The sequence below is a fragment of the Myripristis murdjan genome, chromosome 12 (assembly GCF_902150065.1).
Source record: "Myripristis murdjan chromosome 12, fMyrMur1.1, whole genome shotgun sequence".
Classification (NCBI taxonomy): Eukaryota; Metazoa; Chordata; class Actinopteri; order Holocentriformes; family Holocentridae; genus Myripristis; species Myripristis murdjan.
The window spans coordinates 13,033,233-13,056,397 of record NC_043991.1 but is presented as its reverse complement, the minus strand read 5'-3'; the positions used below and the strand labels follow the sequence as shown (position 1 = coordinate 13,056,397).

Below are 23,165 nucleotides of genomic sequence, written 5' to 3'. Positions count from 1 at the left end.
GAAATGCCATGCGATATAAAATCCTCATGCCACGTAGCCTAGCTGCAAATTGGCGTAACGTTACGTGATTAAAACTCACACCGATCAGCGGTCCCTCTGTCAGATACAGCAAAACGTAGCTATTAATCCTGCAAAGACATTCTGTCTGGATCGCGTATTCAGGTTTTGGTGTCTTGCCGAGTAGTGGTTGCCATATGCACACTTACAGTCCTCCTCGTTTCCTCTTTAGTCAAAACTGTCTCCCCGAAAGCAGGTCAAATCCAAGATCTTGCAGAACCGTAGAATAAGTTCTTCTTGCAAGCGGAATGAGTGATCGCTGCCTGCGTTGGTAGTTTTGTGCACTTCTCGAAAGACAGCGCTTCAAAGTGTGCAAGTGAGCCGCTTCTCACTCAACACAGTGGCTGGGCTGCAGCTGCAGCGGCACTACAGTCTGAGACAGTGGCCTGGAGGGCTCTGTAAGAGTTAACTAGTCATTCTGTAACGTGTCCCAGCCCCAGCTCCTAGTAGTCCCATGGCTTATGCACAGAGGACAAGGAGAATTTACTGTCTATATCGATCTATCTATCTGTCTATCTATCTGTCTCTACCTCTATATATCTATCTATATCTATATCTGTCTATAGATAGATGGATAAATCGTGATGACCCCTCCCCCTAAGTTTGGCCTCTAGGTTTTTCTCTGTACCTTTTCCTGTGTAGGAGACCTGCCCTGCGTTACAATACCATACTATTTAGTAGGGAAAAAAGAATGAAGAAGCATGCATTTTTCATACTAAACTACATACTTCCCCACCGTGGGACTAATAAAGCAATATCTTATCTTATCTTATCTTATCTTATCTTATCTTATCTTATCTTATCTTACTTTGTAAGGGCAGCTGCAGTAGCCTACATACTAAAAGTAAAAAGTATAACCCTGCGTTCCAATACTCATACTACCATACTATTTAGTAGGGAAAAAAAAGAATTAGCATGCATATTTCATACTAAACTACATACTTTGTAAGGGCAGCTGCAGTACATACTAAAAGTAAAAAGTATAAGTATGCGATTTGGAACGCAGGGCTGCAGTTGAGAGTGGCAGAGGTGAGTCAGGTGGATGAGCCACACCTGAACCAATTTCCACTGATTGCTGCTCACAGCTGTAACAGAGGACTGACTGGAGCACTTCTTTCTCTCACTCCTCCCTGCCAGGGCGGTTTTGTTTCGTGTTGTGTTATACTCTGTTAGATTGATCTTTTTAAGGCTACACTTGGCCTACAGTACATGCTCACACATGCATCTGCAAATTACACGTCTGAAACCACTTATTCCCATACCTAAATTGCATTTTTTTTAATTGTTTAACTGTGGTTAATTAAATTTACCACAATTAAATTTACTTTATTTAAAACCACACTAACCATTGTTAAAATCTCATACTGGTACAATGTTAAAGTACATGAGGATTCTGTATGAAAATGTCTATATATACACAACAGTGGAATGCTTTTAGGTTTACCTGTTACTGTAAACATACATCACCTCTAACATGTAATGTGTGGTTTGGCTGCATTCAATTGTCCTACCAATAGTCAAGATTAAATTATTGTGATGTAACTGGTGAGAGATATGGAGGAAGACAACAGAAATATGGAAAAGGTCAAAATGTTCATCTTTGGCATGTCAAAACACAAAGAAAGAGTACGGTGGGGGTTTGTGCGTGCGTGTGTATGTGTGTGTGTGTGTGTGGCAGCTGGGGGCAGCAGCTGTTGCTGAAGCCCCAGGCCTCAAAGCCCAGACAGTAAACCAAGCATAAGTAGGCTACAGCATAGAACAAGTGCCTGCCCTTCATGTATGTGGTGTGAGTGTGTGTGACTGTGTTCATATGCATTTGTTATGTTTGTTAAAGAGAGACAGAAAGTGAGGAGAGGAAGTAGAGAGAAGGCAGGAGAGAAAAGAAAGTGAAAGTTTACATCTTACCACCTCACTCAAGAAAGAACGCATCATTATGAGACATTAAGGTAGATCTAAGGTCATCATGCGAATCATTAAATTATTCAGCTGAACCTTTGTTTACCACATAAACCTATTAACCTAGACTGTTTAAATTCCAGAAAAGCCCACACTGTCATGATAGACAGCCAGTCTACCCAGGTTCAGGTCTTAAATTGCTTCCACTGATGATGGTTTCATTACAGTTTGTTCAGGCCAATCAGCATTTGTTGCTAGGCGTAATTCAAAAGAAGCAATTTTGTGATTGGTTATGGGATAAGCAAATCCCAGAGGATTTCTTGGCAACTTAATATCCCTAATTTTAATTCTCTGAGCTCAGAGCAATTTCAGACATAACAGTGAAGCTGAAAAGGATATGGCCAGTCAGGCTGAGTATCGGGCAAATATGTTTGTGTTTGTGTTGTGGAACGTTCACTTTGCATTTCACAACAGCTTATTTAAACTGTGACAGCTACACACGCACACACACACACACACACATAGACAGGCAGTGTCATGTTTAACTTTTGCACTCTCATAAAAGGCAGAGTAGGAGCCTCCTTACTCACACAGTCACATGTTTCTTGTGTCTGCCTGCCAAGCTGACCTAATATACCCCAAGCTTAAAGCCACTAGCCAATGAGATGCTGAGCTTAGGTTCCCTCCTCCAAGGGGGAATATCTCCAATTCATACAGACTGTGCCATGCGTGTGCATGTGCATGTGCATGTGTCTACTGTATGTATCAAACATAGAAATGCTTTAAAGAGGCATTTCACCTTGGTCCATGCTTTTCTTCATCAGGCCCCTTTTACATGGTTGAATAAAAGTTATCTACTCGCAATTAACTGAAGAACGCACATGGATGCATGCACATGCACACACACACATACATACAGCAAGCACATAAACAAGCACAAATGCACATAGTTCATCAGGATTGTATTATGAGTTATCTATAAATATAAATATATTATATAAATAACATTCATGGCCTCTGGAGAAGTAGGATCAAATAAACCAGACAATTTGTGATTTTGTTATTTTCTTTTTGCTTGTACGCTGAGATATTACACTCATGAATTAGTCACTGGGCACACCTATGCACTAATCCACTGACAAATTTATGTTTATACACACAGGGAGGTGAGGTGCCTGCACAGAGCCAAAAAGATCCTAAAAGACAACACCCACCCCAGCCACAGCCTGTTCACCCTGCTGCCGTCAGGCAAAAGATACAGAAGCATTCGCTGCCGTACCACCAGACTACAGAGCAGCTTCTTCCTTCAGGCTGTGAGACTACTAAATGCACCATCTGCACTCCTCCATGTTTAATAATTTTATTCTTTATACAATCAATCAATCAGTCAAGAGGGAACCACATTTTAATTTCATTATACAACTTGTTGTATAATGACCAATAAACTTCCTTGTATCCTTGTATAGGCTTTGTATTGTATTGTAAGTTTCCCCTGCTCTGTCTCTCTTTCCCTGTTTTATTTTCCAGTCCAACTTTTTTCAAATGTTCATACCTGCACTTTTCTGATATGTTAATTTTAATTTATGTATTTTTCATGATTGATATGGGCGAGGCTGCCCTTATCCAGCCCCTGGCTGGACTTCCACCCCAGCAGACACCTCTCCAGGCATTTGTGTCAGCCCGGTCGAAGAGACCTCTGTCAGCTGCTCCTGCCCAGCCTGTGACACCCCAGCCTACTGCACCTGCCCGGCCTGCTACACTCTTGCCATTGTTTGTGCCTCTGCTACACCAGAAATTGGGTCCACAGTCTCGGCCTCCAGGTCTGTAGCTGCAGCGGTCCCCAGTTCCTGATCTCCAGCTGCAGTGCTCCCTGAGTGCTGAGCTCCAGTTTCCAGTGTCTGTTCAACTGCAGCCAGAAACTGTCCAGCCTATGTGATCCCATCGAGCTGAGTCGGCAGCCTCTCAGCCGTCAGCTCTTATTGGTGCAGTTCCTGTTTCCTTGGTCCCAGAGCACAGCCGGCACAGCCGGTCACCCGGGTGCCTCCAGAGTGGTTCTGGACGCTGGTCACTGAAGTTCAAACTTGTTCAGAGCTGCTTTCTCCATCTCGACCTAGCTTCCTGGTCACCATCCAGACCGGCTCTGCATGTCGGTCCTGCATCCTGGTCACTCACGATTTGGGTGACCACCTGAGTGTCTCCACCCTGGTCTACAGTGATGCTGCCAGGCCGCGGATCTCTCCTGTCCCTTTGCCCTGTGTTTCGGCTGTCAGCCAGACTTCCCCTGCCTGGCTGTCCAGCTCTCTGGTCTAACACCAGATCCTCACCCTGGGTGTACTGTAACATCTCACCCTGCTTCACCAGTTGTTGTTTTATTTAGCAATACTTGTTTACTTAATACTTGTGTCAGACAACTTAACTTCTCGCCACTGTGTGTTTTCCCTCCACTGTGATTAGGCTGCCATGGCTGATTAGTTTAACCTGTGTCTCATTAGTTAGTGTGGTTAGTCTCAATGTTTGCCCTCTCTCTGTGAGAGTTTGTCTTTGTCCCCAGTGTCAAGTGCACTAGCCTTACCCCTAGTATTTATTTTCTCTTGTGATTTTTGATACTCCTTGCCGGACTCTGTTTGCCTGTTCATCTGCTTGACTAACTGTGCTCTGAACCACTGCAGGTAAAATGGACTTTGATTGTTGCCTAGTAAGGACTGCTTTGAACTTTACACCTGTCTGCTGCCTCTTGGCTCTGTGCTTGGGTCCATCTCTTTGCATAACTGTTACATGACTTACTCTTCTAAAACTTTTGGTAGTGTATAAATGGATTATATATTTAGTTGCATTTATGGGTATATATTTATTTTGTTCACTTGAATATAAATTCTTGACATTGCTGTTAGCCTTTGGCACACACATAAAGTTCTTACTGCTGTTTGCTTGTGTATGCACTGTCACAGAAGAGCAGTGAAAATCTAAGGTCTGGTTAGACTTGTTACAGCATGAGGAAGGCTTTGTCTGCACTTCAAGGCATACCATGGCCATAAGCAAAACCCTTGAATAGTTTCTAGAGCTAGAGCTGCCAGACATGGCTTGGTCGGGTCACATGAGCGGCTCAGACTTTAATTTGAAAACTCCCCCTTTCAGTCAAAAGCAAAGCCAATAAAAGTTTTCATCTAAGACATTAAAGAGATTACAGAGAATAATAAAAAGTGCAATTTGTTTTGGGTTTTTTGTGTTTCACAGATCATTTTTATAGTAGAATTTATATGTACATGTTTGTGAGTTGTTCACAACTACACTGTGTGTGCAGAGACATACAGCTGTGCACTGGTACCTCACCAGGTAACATATGTTAATTTTTACTTTTTCTCTTTACTTCTTTTTTCATCTTTCAACACAAAACACCTGACAAGATCATTTAAAATTGTGTGGAAAAGGAACACAAATCTTCTCAAGGAATGAGATACACTGTGAAAGTGAATTCCCTCTTCTTTTCATAGTCTTCCTCTACCTGCCATGTTGATTAGTTGTTGCTGTTGCTGTCACTTCTACTCACAATCATACTGCATGTATGAACTAGAAAAGTGCAGCTTCTGGGGAAACTGCGTGGGCAAGCTGGAAGAGTAACCGTGGTGCGCGGTTTCCGAGCAGAAAATAAAAGGTATCATGAGAAAGGTTACGCTTTGGGCTTTCAAACTGTGTAAAAATTATGTTTCAACTCCCAAAAATGTCTGCCCTAGAGCGAGTTAAAAAAGTGTGTGTTTCTCCCTCTCTCCCCAGATTCTGGGTTCCAGATATAATGGGAGACTATGGGGGAGAGAGCTGGCACTCCTGCCTCGTTAAGTGTCACCGTTTAAAAAGTTGAAGCTACTTTGCGTTTGTATTTCCGTTTTTGAAAGCAAAACTAGTTTTGCTACTACTTTACCCGAATTTATGCACGTGGAGTGAAAATTGTGGCCAAGGGAGCAAGTAAAAGACCAAATTTTTAGATGATTTTTCAGGGCTGCTGCACTCTAGCCGTGATGTCACTCACTCTAGCTCACACCATTAGTGTGTATTGCGTCCGAAATTCCGATTTCAAACTGGAATTGCAGAAAAACGCAAAGTCAGAGTGCCCTGAAAATCGACGTACCGCTTCTTCTCCACAAGACGCACGTTTTTCGTATTTGGTGCATGGACGCAGGTCAAAAGTTCTGCGCCCTGGAGCCTTCCGAAGTTTTGGGCATTCATTTCGGTTGGCTGAAATTTTCTGTAAAATTGGAATTTCGAGAATTCTGTGAGTCGAAATGCTTATAAAAGTAATAGCACACTTCTCCCAGTCGGGCGGCACATTTTTCCAATTCATTGTGTGGGCCTAAACCGAAAGCTGTGGGAAGAGTAACAGGCCGAAAAATGTACGGAATAATAAAGAAAGAAAGAAAGAAAGAAATAGTATACAGAACGTGAGTGTGCAAGCTGCCAGCTTGCACACTAATTAAACATGTAGACACACGAATAAGCTTCAAATCAAATCAGATACATGTTGAAGACTCAAAGGCGTTGGCTTTTGGTGGCCGTAAACGACACAGTGTTTTTGGCTCTAAAACACTCCAGCCACAACCACTGCCTTACTGCCAGCGTTAGGAGTTTTGGTCATAAGCCATGACACAGAACTTTTGAGAGCGAATGACATGCGACAAACATCGCAGCCTGAATTCAGAACCAAAATATCACAGCTACATTATGTGCATCTCAGAGCCACCTGTTCTTATACAATATAAAGCCTTAAGGCAAACATTTGTACAAAGCATCCAACTATGTCTCTGTGTGTGAACATAAAACTACTCTGTCAGCACATGTTGACGCCAGTCGATTTAACAATTACTTGTTCTTGGTTTGTATCATCTGTTGGAATGAAAACATGAGGGCAATACAGGTGTATTTTACACCAAGTTTAGATATATTGAATTATTTTCAATTAAATTTGCACTGATGTCTGATCTTAATAGATGACAAAATGGTAAATCAGCAGTCCTCTGTTGTTTGGTCACTATGTTACAATGATTCAGTCCCTTTATTTCAGTCTGATACACAACAGGAAAATTGAAAGAATGAAGGTGGTGGCTTCATCTTCTGGAGCACAGTTCATTACCCTGTGTTACAGACTTTAAGCTCTGAGAGAAATGTTATTATTCCCTCTTGTGGTTATTATTTGTCATTACATGACCAACAACAGGCAGCCATGATTATTTTGGTATCAAGTTGAACTTACAATTTTAAAATAAAATGTGTAATCACATTAAGATGACAGTGATTTAAAATTGGTAAATTTTTTTTGACTTTTGAATAGTTTGCTATATTTTAATCGGATACCCCCCTTATGAGACAAAAGTTCCTCTGAAGAAATATTTATTGCTCAAAAAGTGACACGAGAGTAATCCAGATCCGCCATCAGGGTTTTGGCAGAATAGACATTGCACTTTGATCACACCTTTTGTTTCATATGTTGTGTGGCTTAATATTGTCAACCACATCGAGTAGGACCCAACAAATAAATTAAGACATATGCAGTAAAAAAAAAAAAAAAAATACAATTAATGATAGATAGAAAATGAAAACATGAAATCAGACCATCATAAATGCAGACGAGTGCACTGTGTAACTTGATCACTGCAATGTTAATCAATGAGAGGCACCAGAATTACAATATGAGTTACTTTGTGATCTGGAGACTACAACCCACAGATGCCACATTCCTAGACAGTGATGCTACAAAATCATTTTTAACAGTTTTTTTGTAATATGGCTTAAAAATGTTTAGCTGTGGAATGATTTGTACAATTCAAAATATTTAAGAACAGACATGACATAGAAAAGTGTCTGACTTTCCACGAAAAATAAAAAAGCAAAAAGTTGGAAGCCAATATTTTTGAAAAAAAAAAAAAAAGAGCCAATATTAGCCTTTAAACTGGCAAGAGGTGAAGTTCACTCCTGATACGGCACTGACTTTACAAAAAAAATGAAAGAAAATACTTTAGTAGGCAATGTCTAAAAAACTGCCATCACTAATCCTAAAAGTATAAAATCAAGCGTTTTCACTGACTTGATAAATAACTGAGCAGTGATACTTAAACCTGCAGACATTGTTCTTGCCAGGAATTCATTCAAGCCATCTTTATTTTTTATTATTTAATATTTAGCTTTGTTAATTGACATTAAATTGATTTGTGCTTAGATTACCTGAAACGAAAATGAAACATCTTTGTGGATTTGAAAGATAATTGCTTTTTAATTACATTACACTAACGCCAGACATACTGGGGGTATATTTATCTGTTTGGCTGAAGTAGATATATACAGTATTTATATAATGTGGGGTTTTATCTCTTGACTTGAATGACATTTTGTCAAGCTATATAAATAAAGCTTTATTCTTCTGAAAACATAAAAATTGAAAAAGACAAATGCTGCCAGTTTGTGTTAAATAATCAACTATTATACTAACTGTAACCCTAGAATCCATTTTACTGCTAAAGTGAAATGTCAAAATGTCAAACACAGCCACAGTCGGTTAAATTTCAATTGAATTTTAAATTGAAGCTAGTCCAATGAGCCAGTGTCATTTCAATAAACCTGTTACTGGCTAGTTAACAAAAGAGATTATACAATGAAATCAGTGAAGGTTAAAATTGGTCTAATGATGACATTCAATACGGCAATTTTATCCACAAAACAGCTCCCAAATGTAAGGATTTCAAACTACTAAAAAAAAGTCTTAAAATTGTCCCCAAGAACAGTGAGACAGTCAAGAGAGGTATAAATTTAGGTTGTTCGAGCTTCATCTTATAAAATTTTACAAACGAGTTATTTTGGTTCGTGTGATTTGATTGGACAAGAGGCATTCCATGAGTGCTGATATACAGCTGATAACAGCACTCTGATATTTTACAATTATCTATCACTTTGCTTTACCTGTTAATTGAATTAACAGCCTTGACCTACACTGTAAAGATGGATAGGTTTCTAAAAATAAAATTGAATGATGAACCCTGGATACATCTGCTTTCTGCATTTATTTTTTTATTTATTTTTTTATTTTTTTTAAACCACCACCGTCGACTGAAAGGCAGCGCTGCCTCCCAGGCTGTGGATGAGGTTAGGACTAAGGTTAGGATGAGGGTTAGGAAATGCTGCAAAATAAATAAATCATAATCTGTTGTTTCTTATTACCTTTACTTTACAAACACTTTTGTTTGTAGCATTGTGTATTTACGCAGGTATTTTTATCTTCGACATTATCTCATCATTGTCTTTGGCACTCGGCCCTGAAACCGAATCACAGCCTTTTTGATATACAGTATAATATGATTCCCTCTTGTGTGATATTGTTTTAGTATCTCTTATCAGTCTGTAGGGATAAGATGTCTGGACAGAGCAAATGGATGGTTTGACGTATATAACAAACTTGAATTATATGGGTACAAAAGGAAAAACAGATAAAAACGAATCAGGTTTTTCTCCCGACCGGCCAGTGCACGTCCTGAGGCCTCTTAGTCAGTGGTCAACAGATTAGTAATGAAAGCTGTCCTTGTAAAAGTGCGTCCTCATTCTCAGCTCTGTCATTAGTATCGTCCTGATCATGCAATCACAAGAGACACACTCGCACCTTCACACGTGTACATTGCAGCACAAACACACATCACGTCTCAGACACACACATATCATCACTCCGATTGTTCAAAATGTTGCTTCAGGACGGCGGATCTTTTCTTTTGAGGCATTTTCACTGCCACTGTTGTGCAAGTTTAAATCCAGGATGCCTCAAGCAAATCATACATCTGTACTGCTGAATCACCAATACAAGTTTGACGAACACGCACACACACATCAAGACACGCAGGGGATTCCGGTTTACACTGTCTCTACAGCCAGCCTCAATGCACACTGTCCCATAAATACTGTGTCCCAAAAGAATCTCAGCACTGATATCTTTGTGCCACGCTCTTACAAAAGCGCTGAAATGCTAACATCCTTGTGAGTCCAGGTCAACTGGCAGCACGCATGTCAACGAACATCTGAAAACAGTTTCTCTTCTCAGCATCTGTTCTCCTGACCTTGTGACCTTTGACCTTTAATCTCTCCACAACTCTGTCCGCTAGAGTTCATCCCTGTAGGCGCTCGACAGCATCTCAGGTGGCGGCGCAGCCCCTTTCAGCGTCTTGTGCGAGCCCCTCCAATCAGTGCGTACCGAGTCGTCGTCCCACAGAGTGGAAGTTTCCGTGTCGCTCACCCACTGAGGATCACCGGCGTAGTGACAGGGCTGCACCAGTAGGGGGCGAGTGCTGTAGGCTTGCAGATTTCTGTTGGGGAAATGGGACTTGTAGTCCTCACTGTAGAGAGAAAACAGTGAAAGGGGGCATATTGATTTGATTTATCTGAGACTTCACGAAAAAAAGCATCTTAAGAATAAATAAAATCACAGAGGTCTTCACAATAAGAGCCACACACCAGGTTTGCCACAATATATGCAAAAATGGTAGTGGCAATAAAATGTAAAATTGCATCAGAATTGGGCTTTTACACTGACTGAGCCACTGTGTTCAGTTACCTGAAAATGCAGAGAATGATGGAATTCAGGAGCTCCTGAATCAAAAATACTTTTGCATCTAACCAGATGTGGATGTCTGTTTAGATGTAAAAGTATTTTTTTAGTGCATATAAAAAGACAAATTCAGAGATTAAACACTGTGTACTGGCAGCAAACCTTAACACAATCTGGTCGGATACCTAATTGATCTATCTGTAAGACTGTGAACAAAATGTTTGAATACGTACAGTAGATCTAATAAGAGACAGAGACAGAGGCTGAATGACAAAGACAAACCAGTTGCTCTAAGCATGAAGGGCGACAGCCGGAGCCATGTGTGGTGTGAGGTTTTTGTGCATTTTTAGTGGACTAGTCAAGCATATCGAATTAGAATCACAGAGGTGTAAGAGAGTGAGAGAGAGAGAGAGAGAGAGAGAGAGAGAGAGAGAGAGAGAGAGAGAGAACAGAGAAGGGAAAAGGTCTGAGTGTTGGCTATAAGCCAGTTTTCCACACATGATGAAACACAGACATTGCCAAGCCTTCTGGTTTGCAGGCCTTTCTCCCAAGGTGCAGTTCATCTCGTACAGTCAGCGTCTCATATGTGCCTCATTTACTCTGCTTCATCATCACTGTGGTATTGAATGACTCTTGTGTTATTTTATTCTTTCTCTCGTAGCTCTCTCTCTCTTTTGTGATCATGATCTGGTAAAGGAACCTTATCACCCTGTGGTGCTGATCATTTCATTTCTTACTAATTGTTGCTTGTAACATTAGTTAGTAATCTGATTCTTCTGCTGTGCTCAGTCTAAGCTGGGTAAGAGCATCAGATGAATTCCCATGCTGTAAATGTGAATGTACATGTAAATGTAAATTAAATTGTAGTCTAATTATGTATTGCCCTCACTGTTGACTGCACTAATGATACATAATAAAGCATTAGATATAAGACCCCCCGCCTCCCACCCTTCACTAATGTGGGTACCCACATTATTAATACAAAAAGTAAATCAATAATTTCTTGGTTGTGGCATAAGAAAAGTGAATTTGGACTTTGCAAATCCGAAAGATTTGCAGTTTTGGGGAAAAAAAAATTGCTGCACTGTAACACCTGAAAGATCAGCGTATCCCAGAAAAGTTACTGAAATGCTGATGAAATTATAGTTCACCCCAAGACCTGCTCCAGACAGAACTGGATCCCTACAGTCCGACTGACACGGTGTATAGGTTCTACTAAGTTGGTCTGGCAACCTCACAGCGCCTAAAAAAACACCGTGGCCCTCTAGACTGTCTAAATATGCCTGCCAGTTGCACCAAAAGAGGAGCTGCCATGACATCTGAACATCATAAAAAGAAAAATGTTCAGTATGATGAAAGACCTGCTTAGAAATGCAGCAGTCTAAGTCAGGCTGACAAGCATTACATGTTTAAATGGCAAGACCAGCTGAAGGTCACAGCACAGGGCCAAAGCTCAGACCTTCATTTCAAAGAATCTGAAGAGACTCCCTCAGACGTCAAACCACTGTCTAAACAATAGCTGCTCCACTTACAAACACTAGAACGCCTCTGCTAAATGTAGACAGTGTTTAAAGGTTAAGTAGCCGTAAGAGAATGTGTTTTAGGAGCTATGAGATCAGTTTTAGCTTTATAAGTTTGGCAGCAGCAGTGCAAAGCTTGGCGAGCACAGGAGCCACATTGCAGAAGAGGAAGTTTAACCATTGACGTCTCAAATATAAAACACAGCCACCGCCGTGAAGATGTAGATGTTGTACGCATAGTTTCATAATAACTGTGGTGTCCTTTATTTGTCTGTTCAAAATAGTCAGTCAGTACACAAGAAAAGGACAAATTAAGTTAAATATGACTTGAGGCGCAGTCCAACTTGCACATTTATGGCTGTGTGCATCTACATGAGTGTATTTCTGCCAATATGTGTTTGAGATGTGAAGTAGATCGTGATACGTACTTGGGGTGTTTGTCATACATGATGGGCAGGAACTCATCGACAGGAAGCATCTTGGACAGCGGCTCAGCGTTGAGTAGTTTTTGGGCCCCCTGGAGGGAAATGATGTAGGACAGGGTCCAATACGAGTAATCTGCCACCACCAAGTTACGGACGTTCTCCACCGCTTCCTCCTTTCCAGGATTCACCTGCTTCCTGCCCAGGTATCTATGGCAGAAACATATAGGATATTATTATTACTGAAGGAGAAGGAGCATGAGAAGGAAAAGAAGAAGGAGAAAAAGGAGAAGGAGAGGGAGAAGAAGTTAAAAAAAAAACAAATCAAAGCATGAGGGTTTGCTTCAGTTTTGCTGTTTTTGCTATGACAGATTGACAGAATCTCACTTCAGTAGCGTTCGTTCTGCATGTGCGGCTGAATATTTCCAGGACGTTTCCAGGAAGCTATAGCAAACACCATACACACATACAAACAGAGAAAGGGCTTACGTTTTTTCCTGCTGAATAAATGCCTTCAAAATGTGTTCAATGTGTGACTGAATTTTTGTCCAGTTTTGTCCGGCGTGATTTCGACAAAAAATGTTTCCATGTGTCGTACAATCTGAAACGTGGAAACATGGATAAACAAATACAGATGTACGAGAGGAAGTGCAAACACAAAGACAAAATCCATCTTAAACTCTCACTTAAGCCTTGTTATACTGCAGTCGTGGGTCTATTCCGTCGTTTGGTGGTGTATTTCACTCGCTCCCATGGACAAGCGGCTAAACACTGACGATGCATACGTGTTGAAATATTGCCAGCACAGCTACGATGTCAGATGAAGTTTACTGGCAAAAATGTTCATCTCGAACACTAAAATAAACAGCAAACATCGGATTTTGATCCTTTCATTCCCTCAGAATCAAAGAGAAGGAAGTTTTGCACAGATGTTTTTCTACGTTCATGCAGGGAGAAATTCACTGTAGGACAAACAGAAACCACACACCAGGACGCAGTGCAGCAGCAAAACATGATGTGTTCACAAGAGGCACACAAATCTTACATTTTTTCAACTGGAAAAACTCAGCTCATCTATGCTGCTGCACCCTCCACCCACATGCAAAATCCACATCTGAATTCAACAAGTTTAGATGAGTTTCCTCATGGTTGTTGAAAGGAATTTTGACTGACTGACTGTAGTACTACAGACAAGGCAGGCTGATTTAAGACTAAAACACACACACACACACACACACATACACTTGTCTCTCTTACATTATGTCCCAATCCAGTTCCACCAGCTCCACCTCCTCCATTAGTCTGAGGACTCGGCGTTTGAAGTTTGCTTGGAAACGAACATCATCCTCAAAGATCAAGGCCTTATCCATCTGCAGGTCCACCATCTGAAACAATGGAAGATCACAAGATCACAACAAAACTGACGATCAACTTCTTTCTTCTTGTTTTAAAGCTCAAATCCACAACTTTCTGCATGCTGTCTCCATGGCAGTGAACTACAGCAAAGTGGCGGAGCTTCTCGTGTCTAGCAGAGGGAAAACGTCTTTGGCTGGCCAGGTAACACGAATAAAAATATGATTTATAAAGTGCTGGAATTTGAAAGTGAAGCAGCTTGGGATCATGTAAAATGTTTTGATGTGACAGCAGGTTCACAGTAGCTACCACTGTGTATTTCACTCAGGTTGTCCAAAGATTACTTGTAGCAATAACTCATCTGTCTGTCCAATCTGTCTGTATCCGTGTGTGTCGGAGACTATTTGAGCTTTCGACGATGGTTTTGAGCCAGAAATGTGCCAACTTTTGAATTTTACCATACTCCACAACACACATGGATATCATAATGATGCATTAAATAAAAAGCATTCTGGATATTAGCCTTAGCCAACAGAGCAAAAAAGGATAGCTGTCTTAATTATGTGTGTTGTCCAGTTTTCTATAAATCATTTTGTTAAAAAGAAGTCATGCCAAAGAATCATTTGATGTATATTTATGCATGAGATATGTGTGCGCGTGTGTGTGTGTGTGTGTGTGCTTGTGTGTCTTTTCACCTCCTTCCAGATGTAGAAGTGGCTGAGAAAGCAGCCCACCTCTCCTTTGGTCAGGGTACGTCCAGAGAACGGGTCATAGTAGCCTGGCAGCAGGTCGACACCCAGGATCTTAATGTCACTGCTGTTCAGTGCACTGCAACACACACACACAAACACACACACACACACACAGCCAATAAAAGAATGGGGACCTCAGTTCACTTTCTCAATGGAAGGATCACGTTGCAGACTAATCAGTGCAATGTGTCTCTAATAGTGTATTGGGTACAGTACGAAGGTTAAAAGCTGTGTGAGTGCTGACAACCTAAAAACACTTTCTCTGATTCCCAGTTTCCTAATTATGGTTTGTACTTTCCCTCACTTATCAAAAGAGATTTTTTCCATCCAGATTCTTCAAAAAAAAAAAAAAAAAAATCATGATAGCATCAAACCATGAACCAAGTATCGTGTATCATTCCAAACTGTGAGCTAAATCTGTCATTACTTTCTCACCAATACTCCAGTCTGCTTTCTCACTCAGTATCTGCTGCCTGGATATCGATCACTCTCTCTTTCTCTCTCTCTCTCTCAGAGAAACACAAAAACGTACAAACACCCCAAACGCACTCTTTTCCATCAGAGACAGTCAGTTCTTGTCATTGTACCTCTCTTTTTTTTTCTGAGAGCGTACTCACTTTCCATCCACAGCGTCCACCACCTTGACGTCAATCTCCAGCTCGTTGAGAGAGAACAACATCCGGTCTCTGCGGTCCTGACGCCGTCGCAGGTTGATCAGATATATCTGGGGAGAGGACGTCAAATGTGTACATGAATGTGCAAACAAGCATGTGACCACAACCATGCACACCATCTTTCTTTGACTTTTTGTTCACAGATGCACTTTCCAGTTTTTTTCATAGATCAGGTGAAATGATTGATTTTGTACAACCGGAAAAGGGAGGAAAAAGGTGAGTCCTTTATGTTATTTTCCACTTATTCCTTCCCTAAAGTCCATTCTTGTGGCCTTAGTGCAGAAGGAAATAAGACAAAGTTCTCCAGACAAAACAAATACGATACATAGTAAAGGAATCACTTCAGATTGAAATAAGATTTTCAGTTTTTCCAATATTTTTTCACATTTTTAGTAGCATGTTCTCAAGGAAAAAGTCAGCCATTCCATCATATACATTTCCTGAACTATTTCTATCCACTCAAAGATTGGTGGAGACTCTCTACTCAGTTCTTTCCTGGTTATTGCTTTTTTACTACCTGCTCGTAGTATTTGTAATAAATAGCCGTCCTGTTTTCTCATCCCGATTGGCACATTTCCCAAATATATAACACTCTGAGCTCTGAGCTAATTATTGATCTGATCTCCTTTATGCACTTGTTCAGATTTATTCTTTTAAGAAAAATGAATAAAACGTGTTTTTCGCTGCTGGCTACTGTAAGCACAGGCGGTTTTTGAGGCAGGGCCGAGTGTTACATGTCGGTTCCCCACATCAAGCCTTCCCCAGCTGCAACAGGGATTTGTTATTGCTTTCATCATTATATATTACGCCAGTAACCTAAAAGGCTCGTTGTTGCATTTTATGAGTTTGAAACTAAACGACATCTCCTCCAGAGAACAAACTTAACCCCGGGGCACTAATTAAACCCCTTTGAGAAGTATAAAAAACATGCCAGTTTTATTGCCCTGTTTTGAGGCACTGGACATTTCTGACAATAAAGTCTGAAAATTAGATGACTACCAGGACTATAAGGATTTTTCTTGGACACTGACAGGAAGATGTTTATCGCAAAAGCAATTTATATCAAACCATAACATACAGTATATCACAATAACCATTAAAGTATGATTATTATGTCCCTAGCAGATAGACAGTGGAGTGTCTCTCACCTCATCAAAGCCCATGAGGTCTCTCTGTTTGGGGAACATATGGACGTAGCGAGACGAGATCATGGGAGGTCCCTCAACTAGTTGATAGAGAAAGAACATGAGTGAGCAGAGAATAACAACATAAAGAAATAAAATCAGCTGAATTTATTAAGGCTGCTCTGAACTACATAAGAAACAATGTCAACATTTAGAAGTTCAGGTTACCAAAGTCAGAAATATAGCTGTTGTATTTTAATGAACTATATTTGAAGTAATTAAGGTCCTATATAATTATACACCATATTTCAACAATAAAACAGTGATATAAAAATATTTTGAAATGTTTATTACATGAACGTAGCACTAAAGCAAAGTTAATACTTTATCTTTGAATTTAATTGGCCTCCCTCCCCAAATTTCCTTGATTTCAACCAGACTACTTCCAATAAAAAAAAAAAAAAAAAAAAAAAAAAACATTACAGGTTAAATAAAAGACTTGATGTATGTTTGCTCACAAAGCAATTTCACCCATCGGCTTTTGCATTGAAATAAAATGTATTATTGCAATATCATCCCTTAGCGTCCATTTCACCCATTGGTGAGCTTTGACCTGCAAATTCACGTCTAACAGAAAATCCAACAAAGCAACACGTTTCTACTCATGACTGTCACATCATGCAATTTTATGAAATAGTCCTTTATAGTCCTTCCTTTGCAGGAAGCCATGAGGCAGGATTAGATGATACATTTAGGTGTGTATTGATCTGACAGATGTTTGAAGTAGTAGCAAACACCTAACTATGGACAGTTAAAGTTAAAGTATGGACAATGAAATGTGTTACAAAATAGCAAATGACCACAGTGTAGCCCCACTGTAACTTGTTTGTCTTGTAGAGAGTTTTTTTTTTTTGCTGGTGTATTTTTTTTTTAAATCATCAAACTAAATTAACATGCAAATAACGGTGACACAAATAAACCGGATAGGATGTTCACTGTAACTGATTAACTATGTCAAGCAAGGTTTGAATCTGTGCAAGTTAATTTTTTTGCGGCTGTCTGAGACGTAGGAAAAACACAATCAGGCATCCAGAAAAAGAATGGCATGCTTTGGAAAAACAGTTGGCGATGTAAAGTGTTATGTACTTTGAGCTGGTACACATATTACAGAGAGCAACTATTGAAGAGTTCATTTGGTAATGAGGAATATTCAAAGCCTGGAAAGCTGCTTTTTGGCTCTAGAAGTAGTACAATGTGCTGAATTTGAGGAGACATAAATAGTGGAACAAGAACAACCAAATTAATGATGTTTGTTGCCTTTTGGTCTGCAGAGTTTTTTTCTTTTTTCCATATTTGTTTTATGAGCATATTCCTGAAACTCTAAAAAAAAAAAAAAAAAGTCAAGTATAGTCTGTGCTTACTCATGGACTCGAGGTGGACATGTACAAAGTTGAGGCGGTCATCTTCCAAGGTGTGGTGAGGCTTGGCCGGGACGTTCAGGTATCCATAACGCTCCTTGTTACACAGGTACATCTGTACCTCTGATCAGCAACAAAGAGCAGGAATTAGTAAATGAATGCATAACATGTATACAGATAGATAAATACTTACTAAAATGTGATTTGAATTTTTGTGTTAATGAGCTCCTTCATACATTTTAAATGAAAACAATCTATTCCTTTTAATAAAAATAAAAAATAGAATGACGAGAGGAAACTAAGTGAACGAAGAGCTGAAGAACAGTCGCTGCTCCTGGATCTCGGGGAATAGAGGAAAAAGTTCAGACGATCCAGGCACTCAAAAAGTACAGGAAGGAACACAGATTAAAAAAAAGCCTTTATTTCAGCCCGACTGCATCATAAAAAACGCCAACATGATGTACTTCCTGTGCGTTTTGAGTGCCTGGATCATCTTAATGTTTTCTCAATAAAAAATAGACCTTTGAAAAACAAAGTATTCATTTTAATAGAAAGAATTAAAATAGATTGTCTACCGTTCATTATAAAGTGCTACATTTGTGAAGTTTAAGTGCATATGCTCACTTAATGAAATTTTAACTATGAACATAAATAATGCACATCTATGCTTTATTACTTTAGATTCACAAAATGATTATTTTAGTATCTCATAAAGCGTTGTTTGCAGACGGCATGTGTTTTGTCTGATGACCCTTTTTTTTCTGAAAATCTGAAATATTTCCAAACTGCTGATTTATTACTGGGAGGGAAGTAAATTTCCTCATCTTTTTTCTTGGCTGCTGTAGGACCTGCCTGGCAGTCTAACAGTTTGAAGGACAGACATGAGGAAATGATCACACAGATGTGGCATGGGAATTTCAAAATAAAGGCACGATGTTTTAAAAATGATATGGATCAATGTTTTCACTTTGCAGCAATGACATTGGATTGTTGATCATTTATACATGTGTGTGTGTGTGTGTGTGTGTGTGCCTGTTACTGTGCACGTGCTGACAGACCTGCAGCTCGGCAGGAGAAGGCGAACACGATGATGTCGTCGTAGGGCCAGGAGTAATCCTTGTGAGGAGGGTAGAAGGCCAGTTTCCTCATGCCCTCCTTCCTCAGATCCAGCAGCATGGTGGAGTGGACCATGGGCACAGGGTAGCAGCCCAGCCTGTGACGGTGACGGGTGGGGAAATACTCCGCTGTGCGCCGATAATAGCCCTAAAAGGGAGGACGTATCGGGCTGGGTCACGTGCGCACACACAAAACACAAGTCCACGCATGTATTTCAGCCTAGAAGTGAGGACTTCTTGCCAGCTATCATCATATCAATTTGGTGAAATACAGAAAAACAGGTTATATGATAGAGCTTTGAACATACAGCAGCTTCTACTCTCTGTACCATCACCAAAAAATGCAAAGTTGCACAATTATTATCGTGAATCAAAACTTTTCTTATGGGTTCCTACCATCTATCTGGGGAACCATGGTATGAAAGGGTAAGAGAAGGTTATTCTTGTCCTTCTCACTGTTGTCCTTCTTACCAGTGCTGCACAACAAATACTGATTATAAGTTCAGGGTAAGGATGTACTGAAACCAATAATTTTGGTAGTTGAAATGGCAGAGTTTGGCAGAGTGAATAAAGCCACAATAACCTCAATCCCATACACTCCTGTATTTAAAACCTTGAGTAAAAATTAACATATAAGAGTTACATGAGCAACACTGTCCTGTAGCCTCCCAAAACATCCCGATGAAATGCAAATTTCCTGTAAACATGACACTTTAAGTGGATCAACCTGTGTCCATATTACTGATACTAAAAAACAGTAGTGGTATCATTTTTTAAATTTTAGTATTGGCTTGGTACCTAAGTATCACTTCATGTAACATCCCTGTTCCACAGAGATGTCTGTGTCTAACCTGGGTAATAACACAATGTAGGTTTTAGTATGCGGTCCACATGTCCTGCTGAAGATCCCTGACCAACCCTTCCTTAAGGCTTTTCTTTTTGGCTGAATTCTTTCTCTACATATTTACTGCAATGTTTACAGTCTTCAGTGTTGCTTACCTGTGGAGTTATACCGCACCAATAGTTGGAGTACGCTCCCTGGGAGTCCAACATGGGAGCGATGACTGACTTATTCTCTGCTATCATCAGGTTGAGAGTGTCTGGATTAGTGAGGATATTGTCGGTGTCAGCGTACTGCCACAGAGAGACAGAGGTGGGAGAGAATAAAAGGAGACAGAGAAAAAAGGACAGTGTCATTCCTGTTGTCGGATTTATCGCTGGCAACCCATGCCAAAAGTTTTTCTTGGATGAGGTGACAGCAAAGACGCATCAGATATCACATGATAAAAGAAGGAATACAACAAGACGGAATCGTGTTCTGAGTCTTAAACCGCTGCCACAGAAAGGATTATTTTAAAAATATACCAGGATGTAGTCAGCCCAGCGTTTCCTGGCAAAGTTGAGCGCCGCCTGTTTGAGCTTCATCACGTACTCATATCTGCTGTTGGGCCAGTGCTTAGGGCCAAGCTCGCCGGCATAGGACCTTGAACAGACAGAAACAGGCAAAACATAACTACTACTAACTACTGACAGCCTCGCATGTTCAATGGCCATGTGCAGATGAGCAGTGTTCAGACAGCCTCTCAGTCCAGTGTGTGTGTGTGTGTGTGTGTGTACATGTGAAAACATGCTTGGGGATGTGGAGTGAGAGTGGGAGTGAGCTGAAGGGTCTGCTTGGTGGGTGGTGGATCGCTGGTGCTCAGGTGTCGCATATCTGTTTAGCACCAAGTTGACATGAAGAAGAGACCACAGAATAACACCAAGCAAATATATTACGATTGGAATATTAAAACCAATCTGTAAAAAAATGAACTGTTCAATACTGTGCAAAACAGAATCGTGGGAAAAAATGAACCGTTCAATGCACAATACACCCTACAACTACAAAGTGCAATGTTACAAACATCCACTGTGTAAGAGCCATCTAATCACAGTTTGTGATTTAATGAATACACTGAAAGTATTTTTATGTTTGTTAAAAAAGTCTAAGTAGACTTTTGCCTTTGAATTAATAATTGTTGATTTAATATTGTTAGTCAAAATCTCTGAATGTTTTTTTAAAAAAGGTATTTTTGCAAACATTTCAAGTGGTGGTGGTTTTTGTTCTCCCTAATGTACAAAACAAACTGAACCGAAATAGAAATTGTGACCCAAAAAAACGCAATACAAACCAAACCGTGGGTTTATTGAACTGTTACATCCCTAATAACAATATAATGTAAAAACATGCACACTTGCACATCATAACGTCCACAGATAAACCCCCAACACACAGAGACATGTACACAGAGTGATATTCCTTGACCAGAGAGAGGGAACAGTGAAGGTGATTGTTGTGTTTAGGTAACACAGTGACTGCGTTATGACCTACAGGTGAATAACAGCATGTTAAGATCAACACTGGAAATAAGATTTAGCTCATAACTAAACAGCCAGACTTACTCAGGCTGGTCCATGGGTCTCCACTCCACATAATGGTAATGCCTCTGCATGGCAGTGAGCCACTCTTTGAGCATGGCTGTGGTGTTATCCGAGTTGTGGTCCGTGGCTGCCCTAAGGAGCACAGGGAGAGCAGAGTTTAACAGATGTGCCACATCCTAAAAACAGATGAAGCCCCATCACAGCGTGCAGGAGCTCTTATTCCCTCTATTATATCTGGAAGCCCCCACCAGAACAATAACGTCATTGCAACAATGTCAATTTGCTGAGATTGTTCGTGTTATTGGCCTGCTGGGTTTCATGCTTTTATAACAGCTCTTCAACAGCGTTTTGTTACTTTTTTCAGGCCGGGAATCAACCTGATTACATCTAATCTCTCCTCCTGGATCCAGGCTGATCAGAAACAAAGTGAACACACTGTACGAAGCACATTCACATTGTCTTCAGGCTTAGCTCATGACACACTATAGCGACGCGATAGGAGCCGCTGAAACGGGCTATCTATACGATTTCCTCTCAAAGCAGATAGTGTGCTTTTTTTAATCGTCCCAGTCAGTACATGAACAACTCAACGGGACTCCGTGGTGCCACAGCCTGCGAGGTTAATGGCAAACTTTACAGAACATTGCGTTTGATGCAGTCCCCGGTGTGGGAAATGCATTTTGGACAAGGCGGTCCGGTGTGAAAAGGCAGCCTGGGACAGAGGAATCTGAAAGGGGGGACGGAGGGAGATGGGAGATGGGGAGGGGTAGAGCTGCTGCATTCAGAAACTAATTTAAATGCGATTGACCTTTTGAACGGCCGCTAGTCAGATAAAAAGGGAGCTCTGCAAACAGCCTGCCATGCAATCCAGAGAGGATCCATCCCTACCACACAGAGATGCGGTCTTTGGGGTAGTCCAGTCTCTCCAAAGCCCCGAGGTAGTACGGCAGGGAGTGAGCGGCGTTTCTGGCTATAATAGCGACAACGACAGTCGGCTGCTGCATCTTCGACTCCTCCGGGTACTTTTCCTCCGCAAAGTAGCCCCCTGTCCGGCAAAAGCAGGCCAACAAAACTAGAAACCAAAGTAACATGGTGGACGCTGTTCTCGATCCACGGCATCCACGACTTCAGCACAGCACGTAGACTCTGTCCGCGTCAGCACTCCAAGAAAAAGGGCTTTCCCAACTTTTCAACCCCCTCCTATTGCCCTGCACAAGATTGCACGCTTTTTCCGAGCCCAGTAAGAGAGAGAGTCTTAAATTACAACTTCCTGCTTCTCAAAACTACCACGACGTTATCCAAGGACTCAAGGCATGTTTTAGCCCGAGTTTTCTTTCATAAATCTCTGCCCTGCTACATCTAACCCAGCTGATGTAGCGTTTAAGTAAAAAACAAAGGTGGGTAATCTGCAAAGTATGACCTCCGGTAGTTATTGTGGTAATCTGTCTCTCCAGTCAGTAATCCACCCCCACAGGCAATACTTTTCTCTGTCCAGAAAAGCGTTAATTGAGGCTGTGTTTTTCCTCAAAAGTCCCTGCCCTCATATAATTTGAAGATCACTGAGAGTCACTTCTTTAAATGTGAGAGCAACAAGGGGGGAAAAAAATGTAATAAATATCAGCTGTTCAATAAGCAACATTGCCACACTGTAGCAAATTGCTCAGGCACTTTCCTCTCTGCCCGTGGCATCCCAATCCGGTAAACTTGTTTTTTTATCCTATGGTGTTTATATTTAGACATGCATTGTGTTCTGTAGCCTATATTTTATGAAAACCATATTCAGAATGGAAAAAGTTGGAGGAAACTGTGGTCTGAGTACCTACTGTTTTGTGGTGTTTATT

The 23,165-nt window shown here is 40.7% G+C and overlaps 2 protein-coding genes across 2 annotated transcripts in view; both read right to left on the bottom strand.

Annotated features, from left to right (window-relative positions):
• The window catches only part of sardh (sarcosine dehydrogenase), a 58,605-nt gene extending 57,966 nt beyond the window's left edge, over positions 1-639 (bottom strand). Inside the window, exon 1 of the mRNA XM_030065991.1 lies at positions 207-639. The gene's annotated coding sequence lies outside the window, so the exon portion shown is untranslated. The remainder of the gene's footprint in view (positions 1-206) is intronic.
• A 7,529-nt stretch (positions 640-8,168) lies between these two features.
• cercam (cerebral endothelial cell adhesion molecule) lies at positions 8,169-22,490 on the bottom strand. The gene is made up of 12 exons (XM_030065274.1): positions 22,213-22,490; positions 21,346-21,456; positions 20,269-20,386; positions 19,903-20,037; positions 18,847-19,051; positions 17,792-17,911; positions 16,395-16,471; positions 15,190-15,296; positions 14,516-14,648; positions 13,725-13,852; positions 12,474-12,677; positions 8,169-10,313 (listed from the first exon to the last, which is right to left on the bottom strand). The coding sequence occupies exons 1-12, from the start codon at positions 22,413-22,415 to the stop codon at positions 10,079-10,081; spliced, it is 1,776 nt and encodes a 591-aa protein (XP_029921134.1). The 5' UTR covers positions 22,416-22,490; the 3' UTR covers positions 8,169-10,078.
• Between the last annotated feature and the right edge of the window lie 675 nt (positions 22,491-23,165).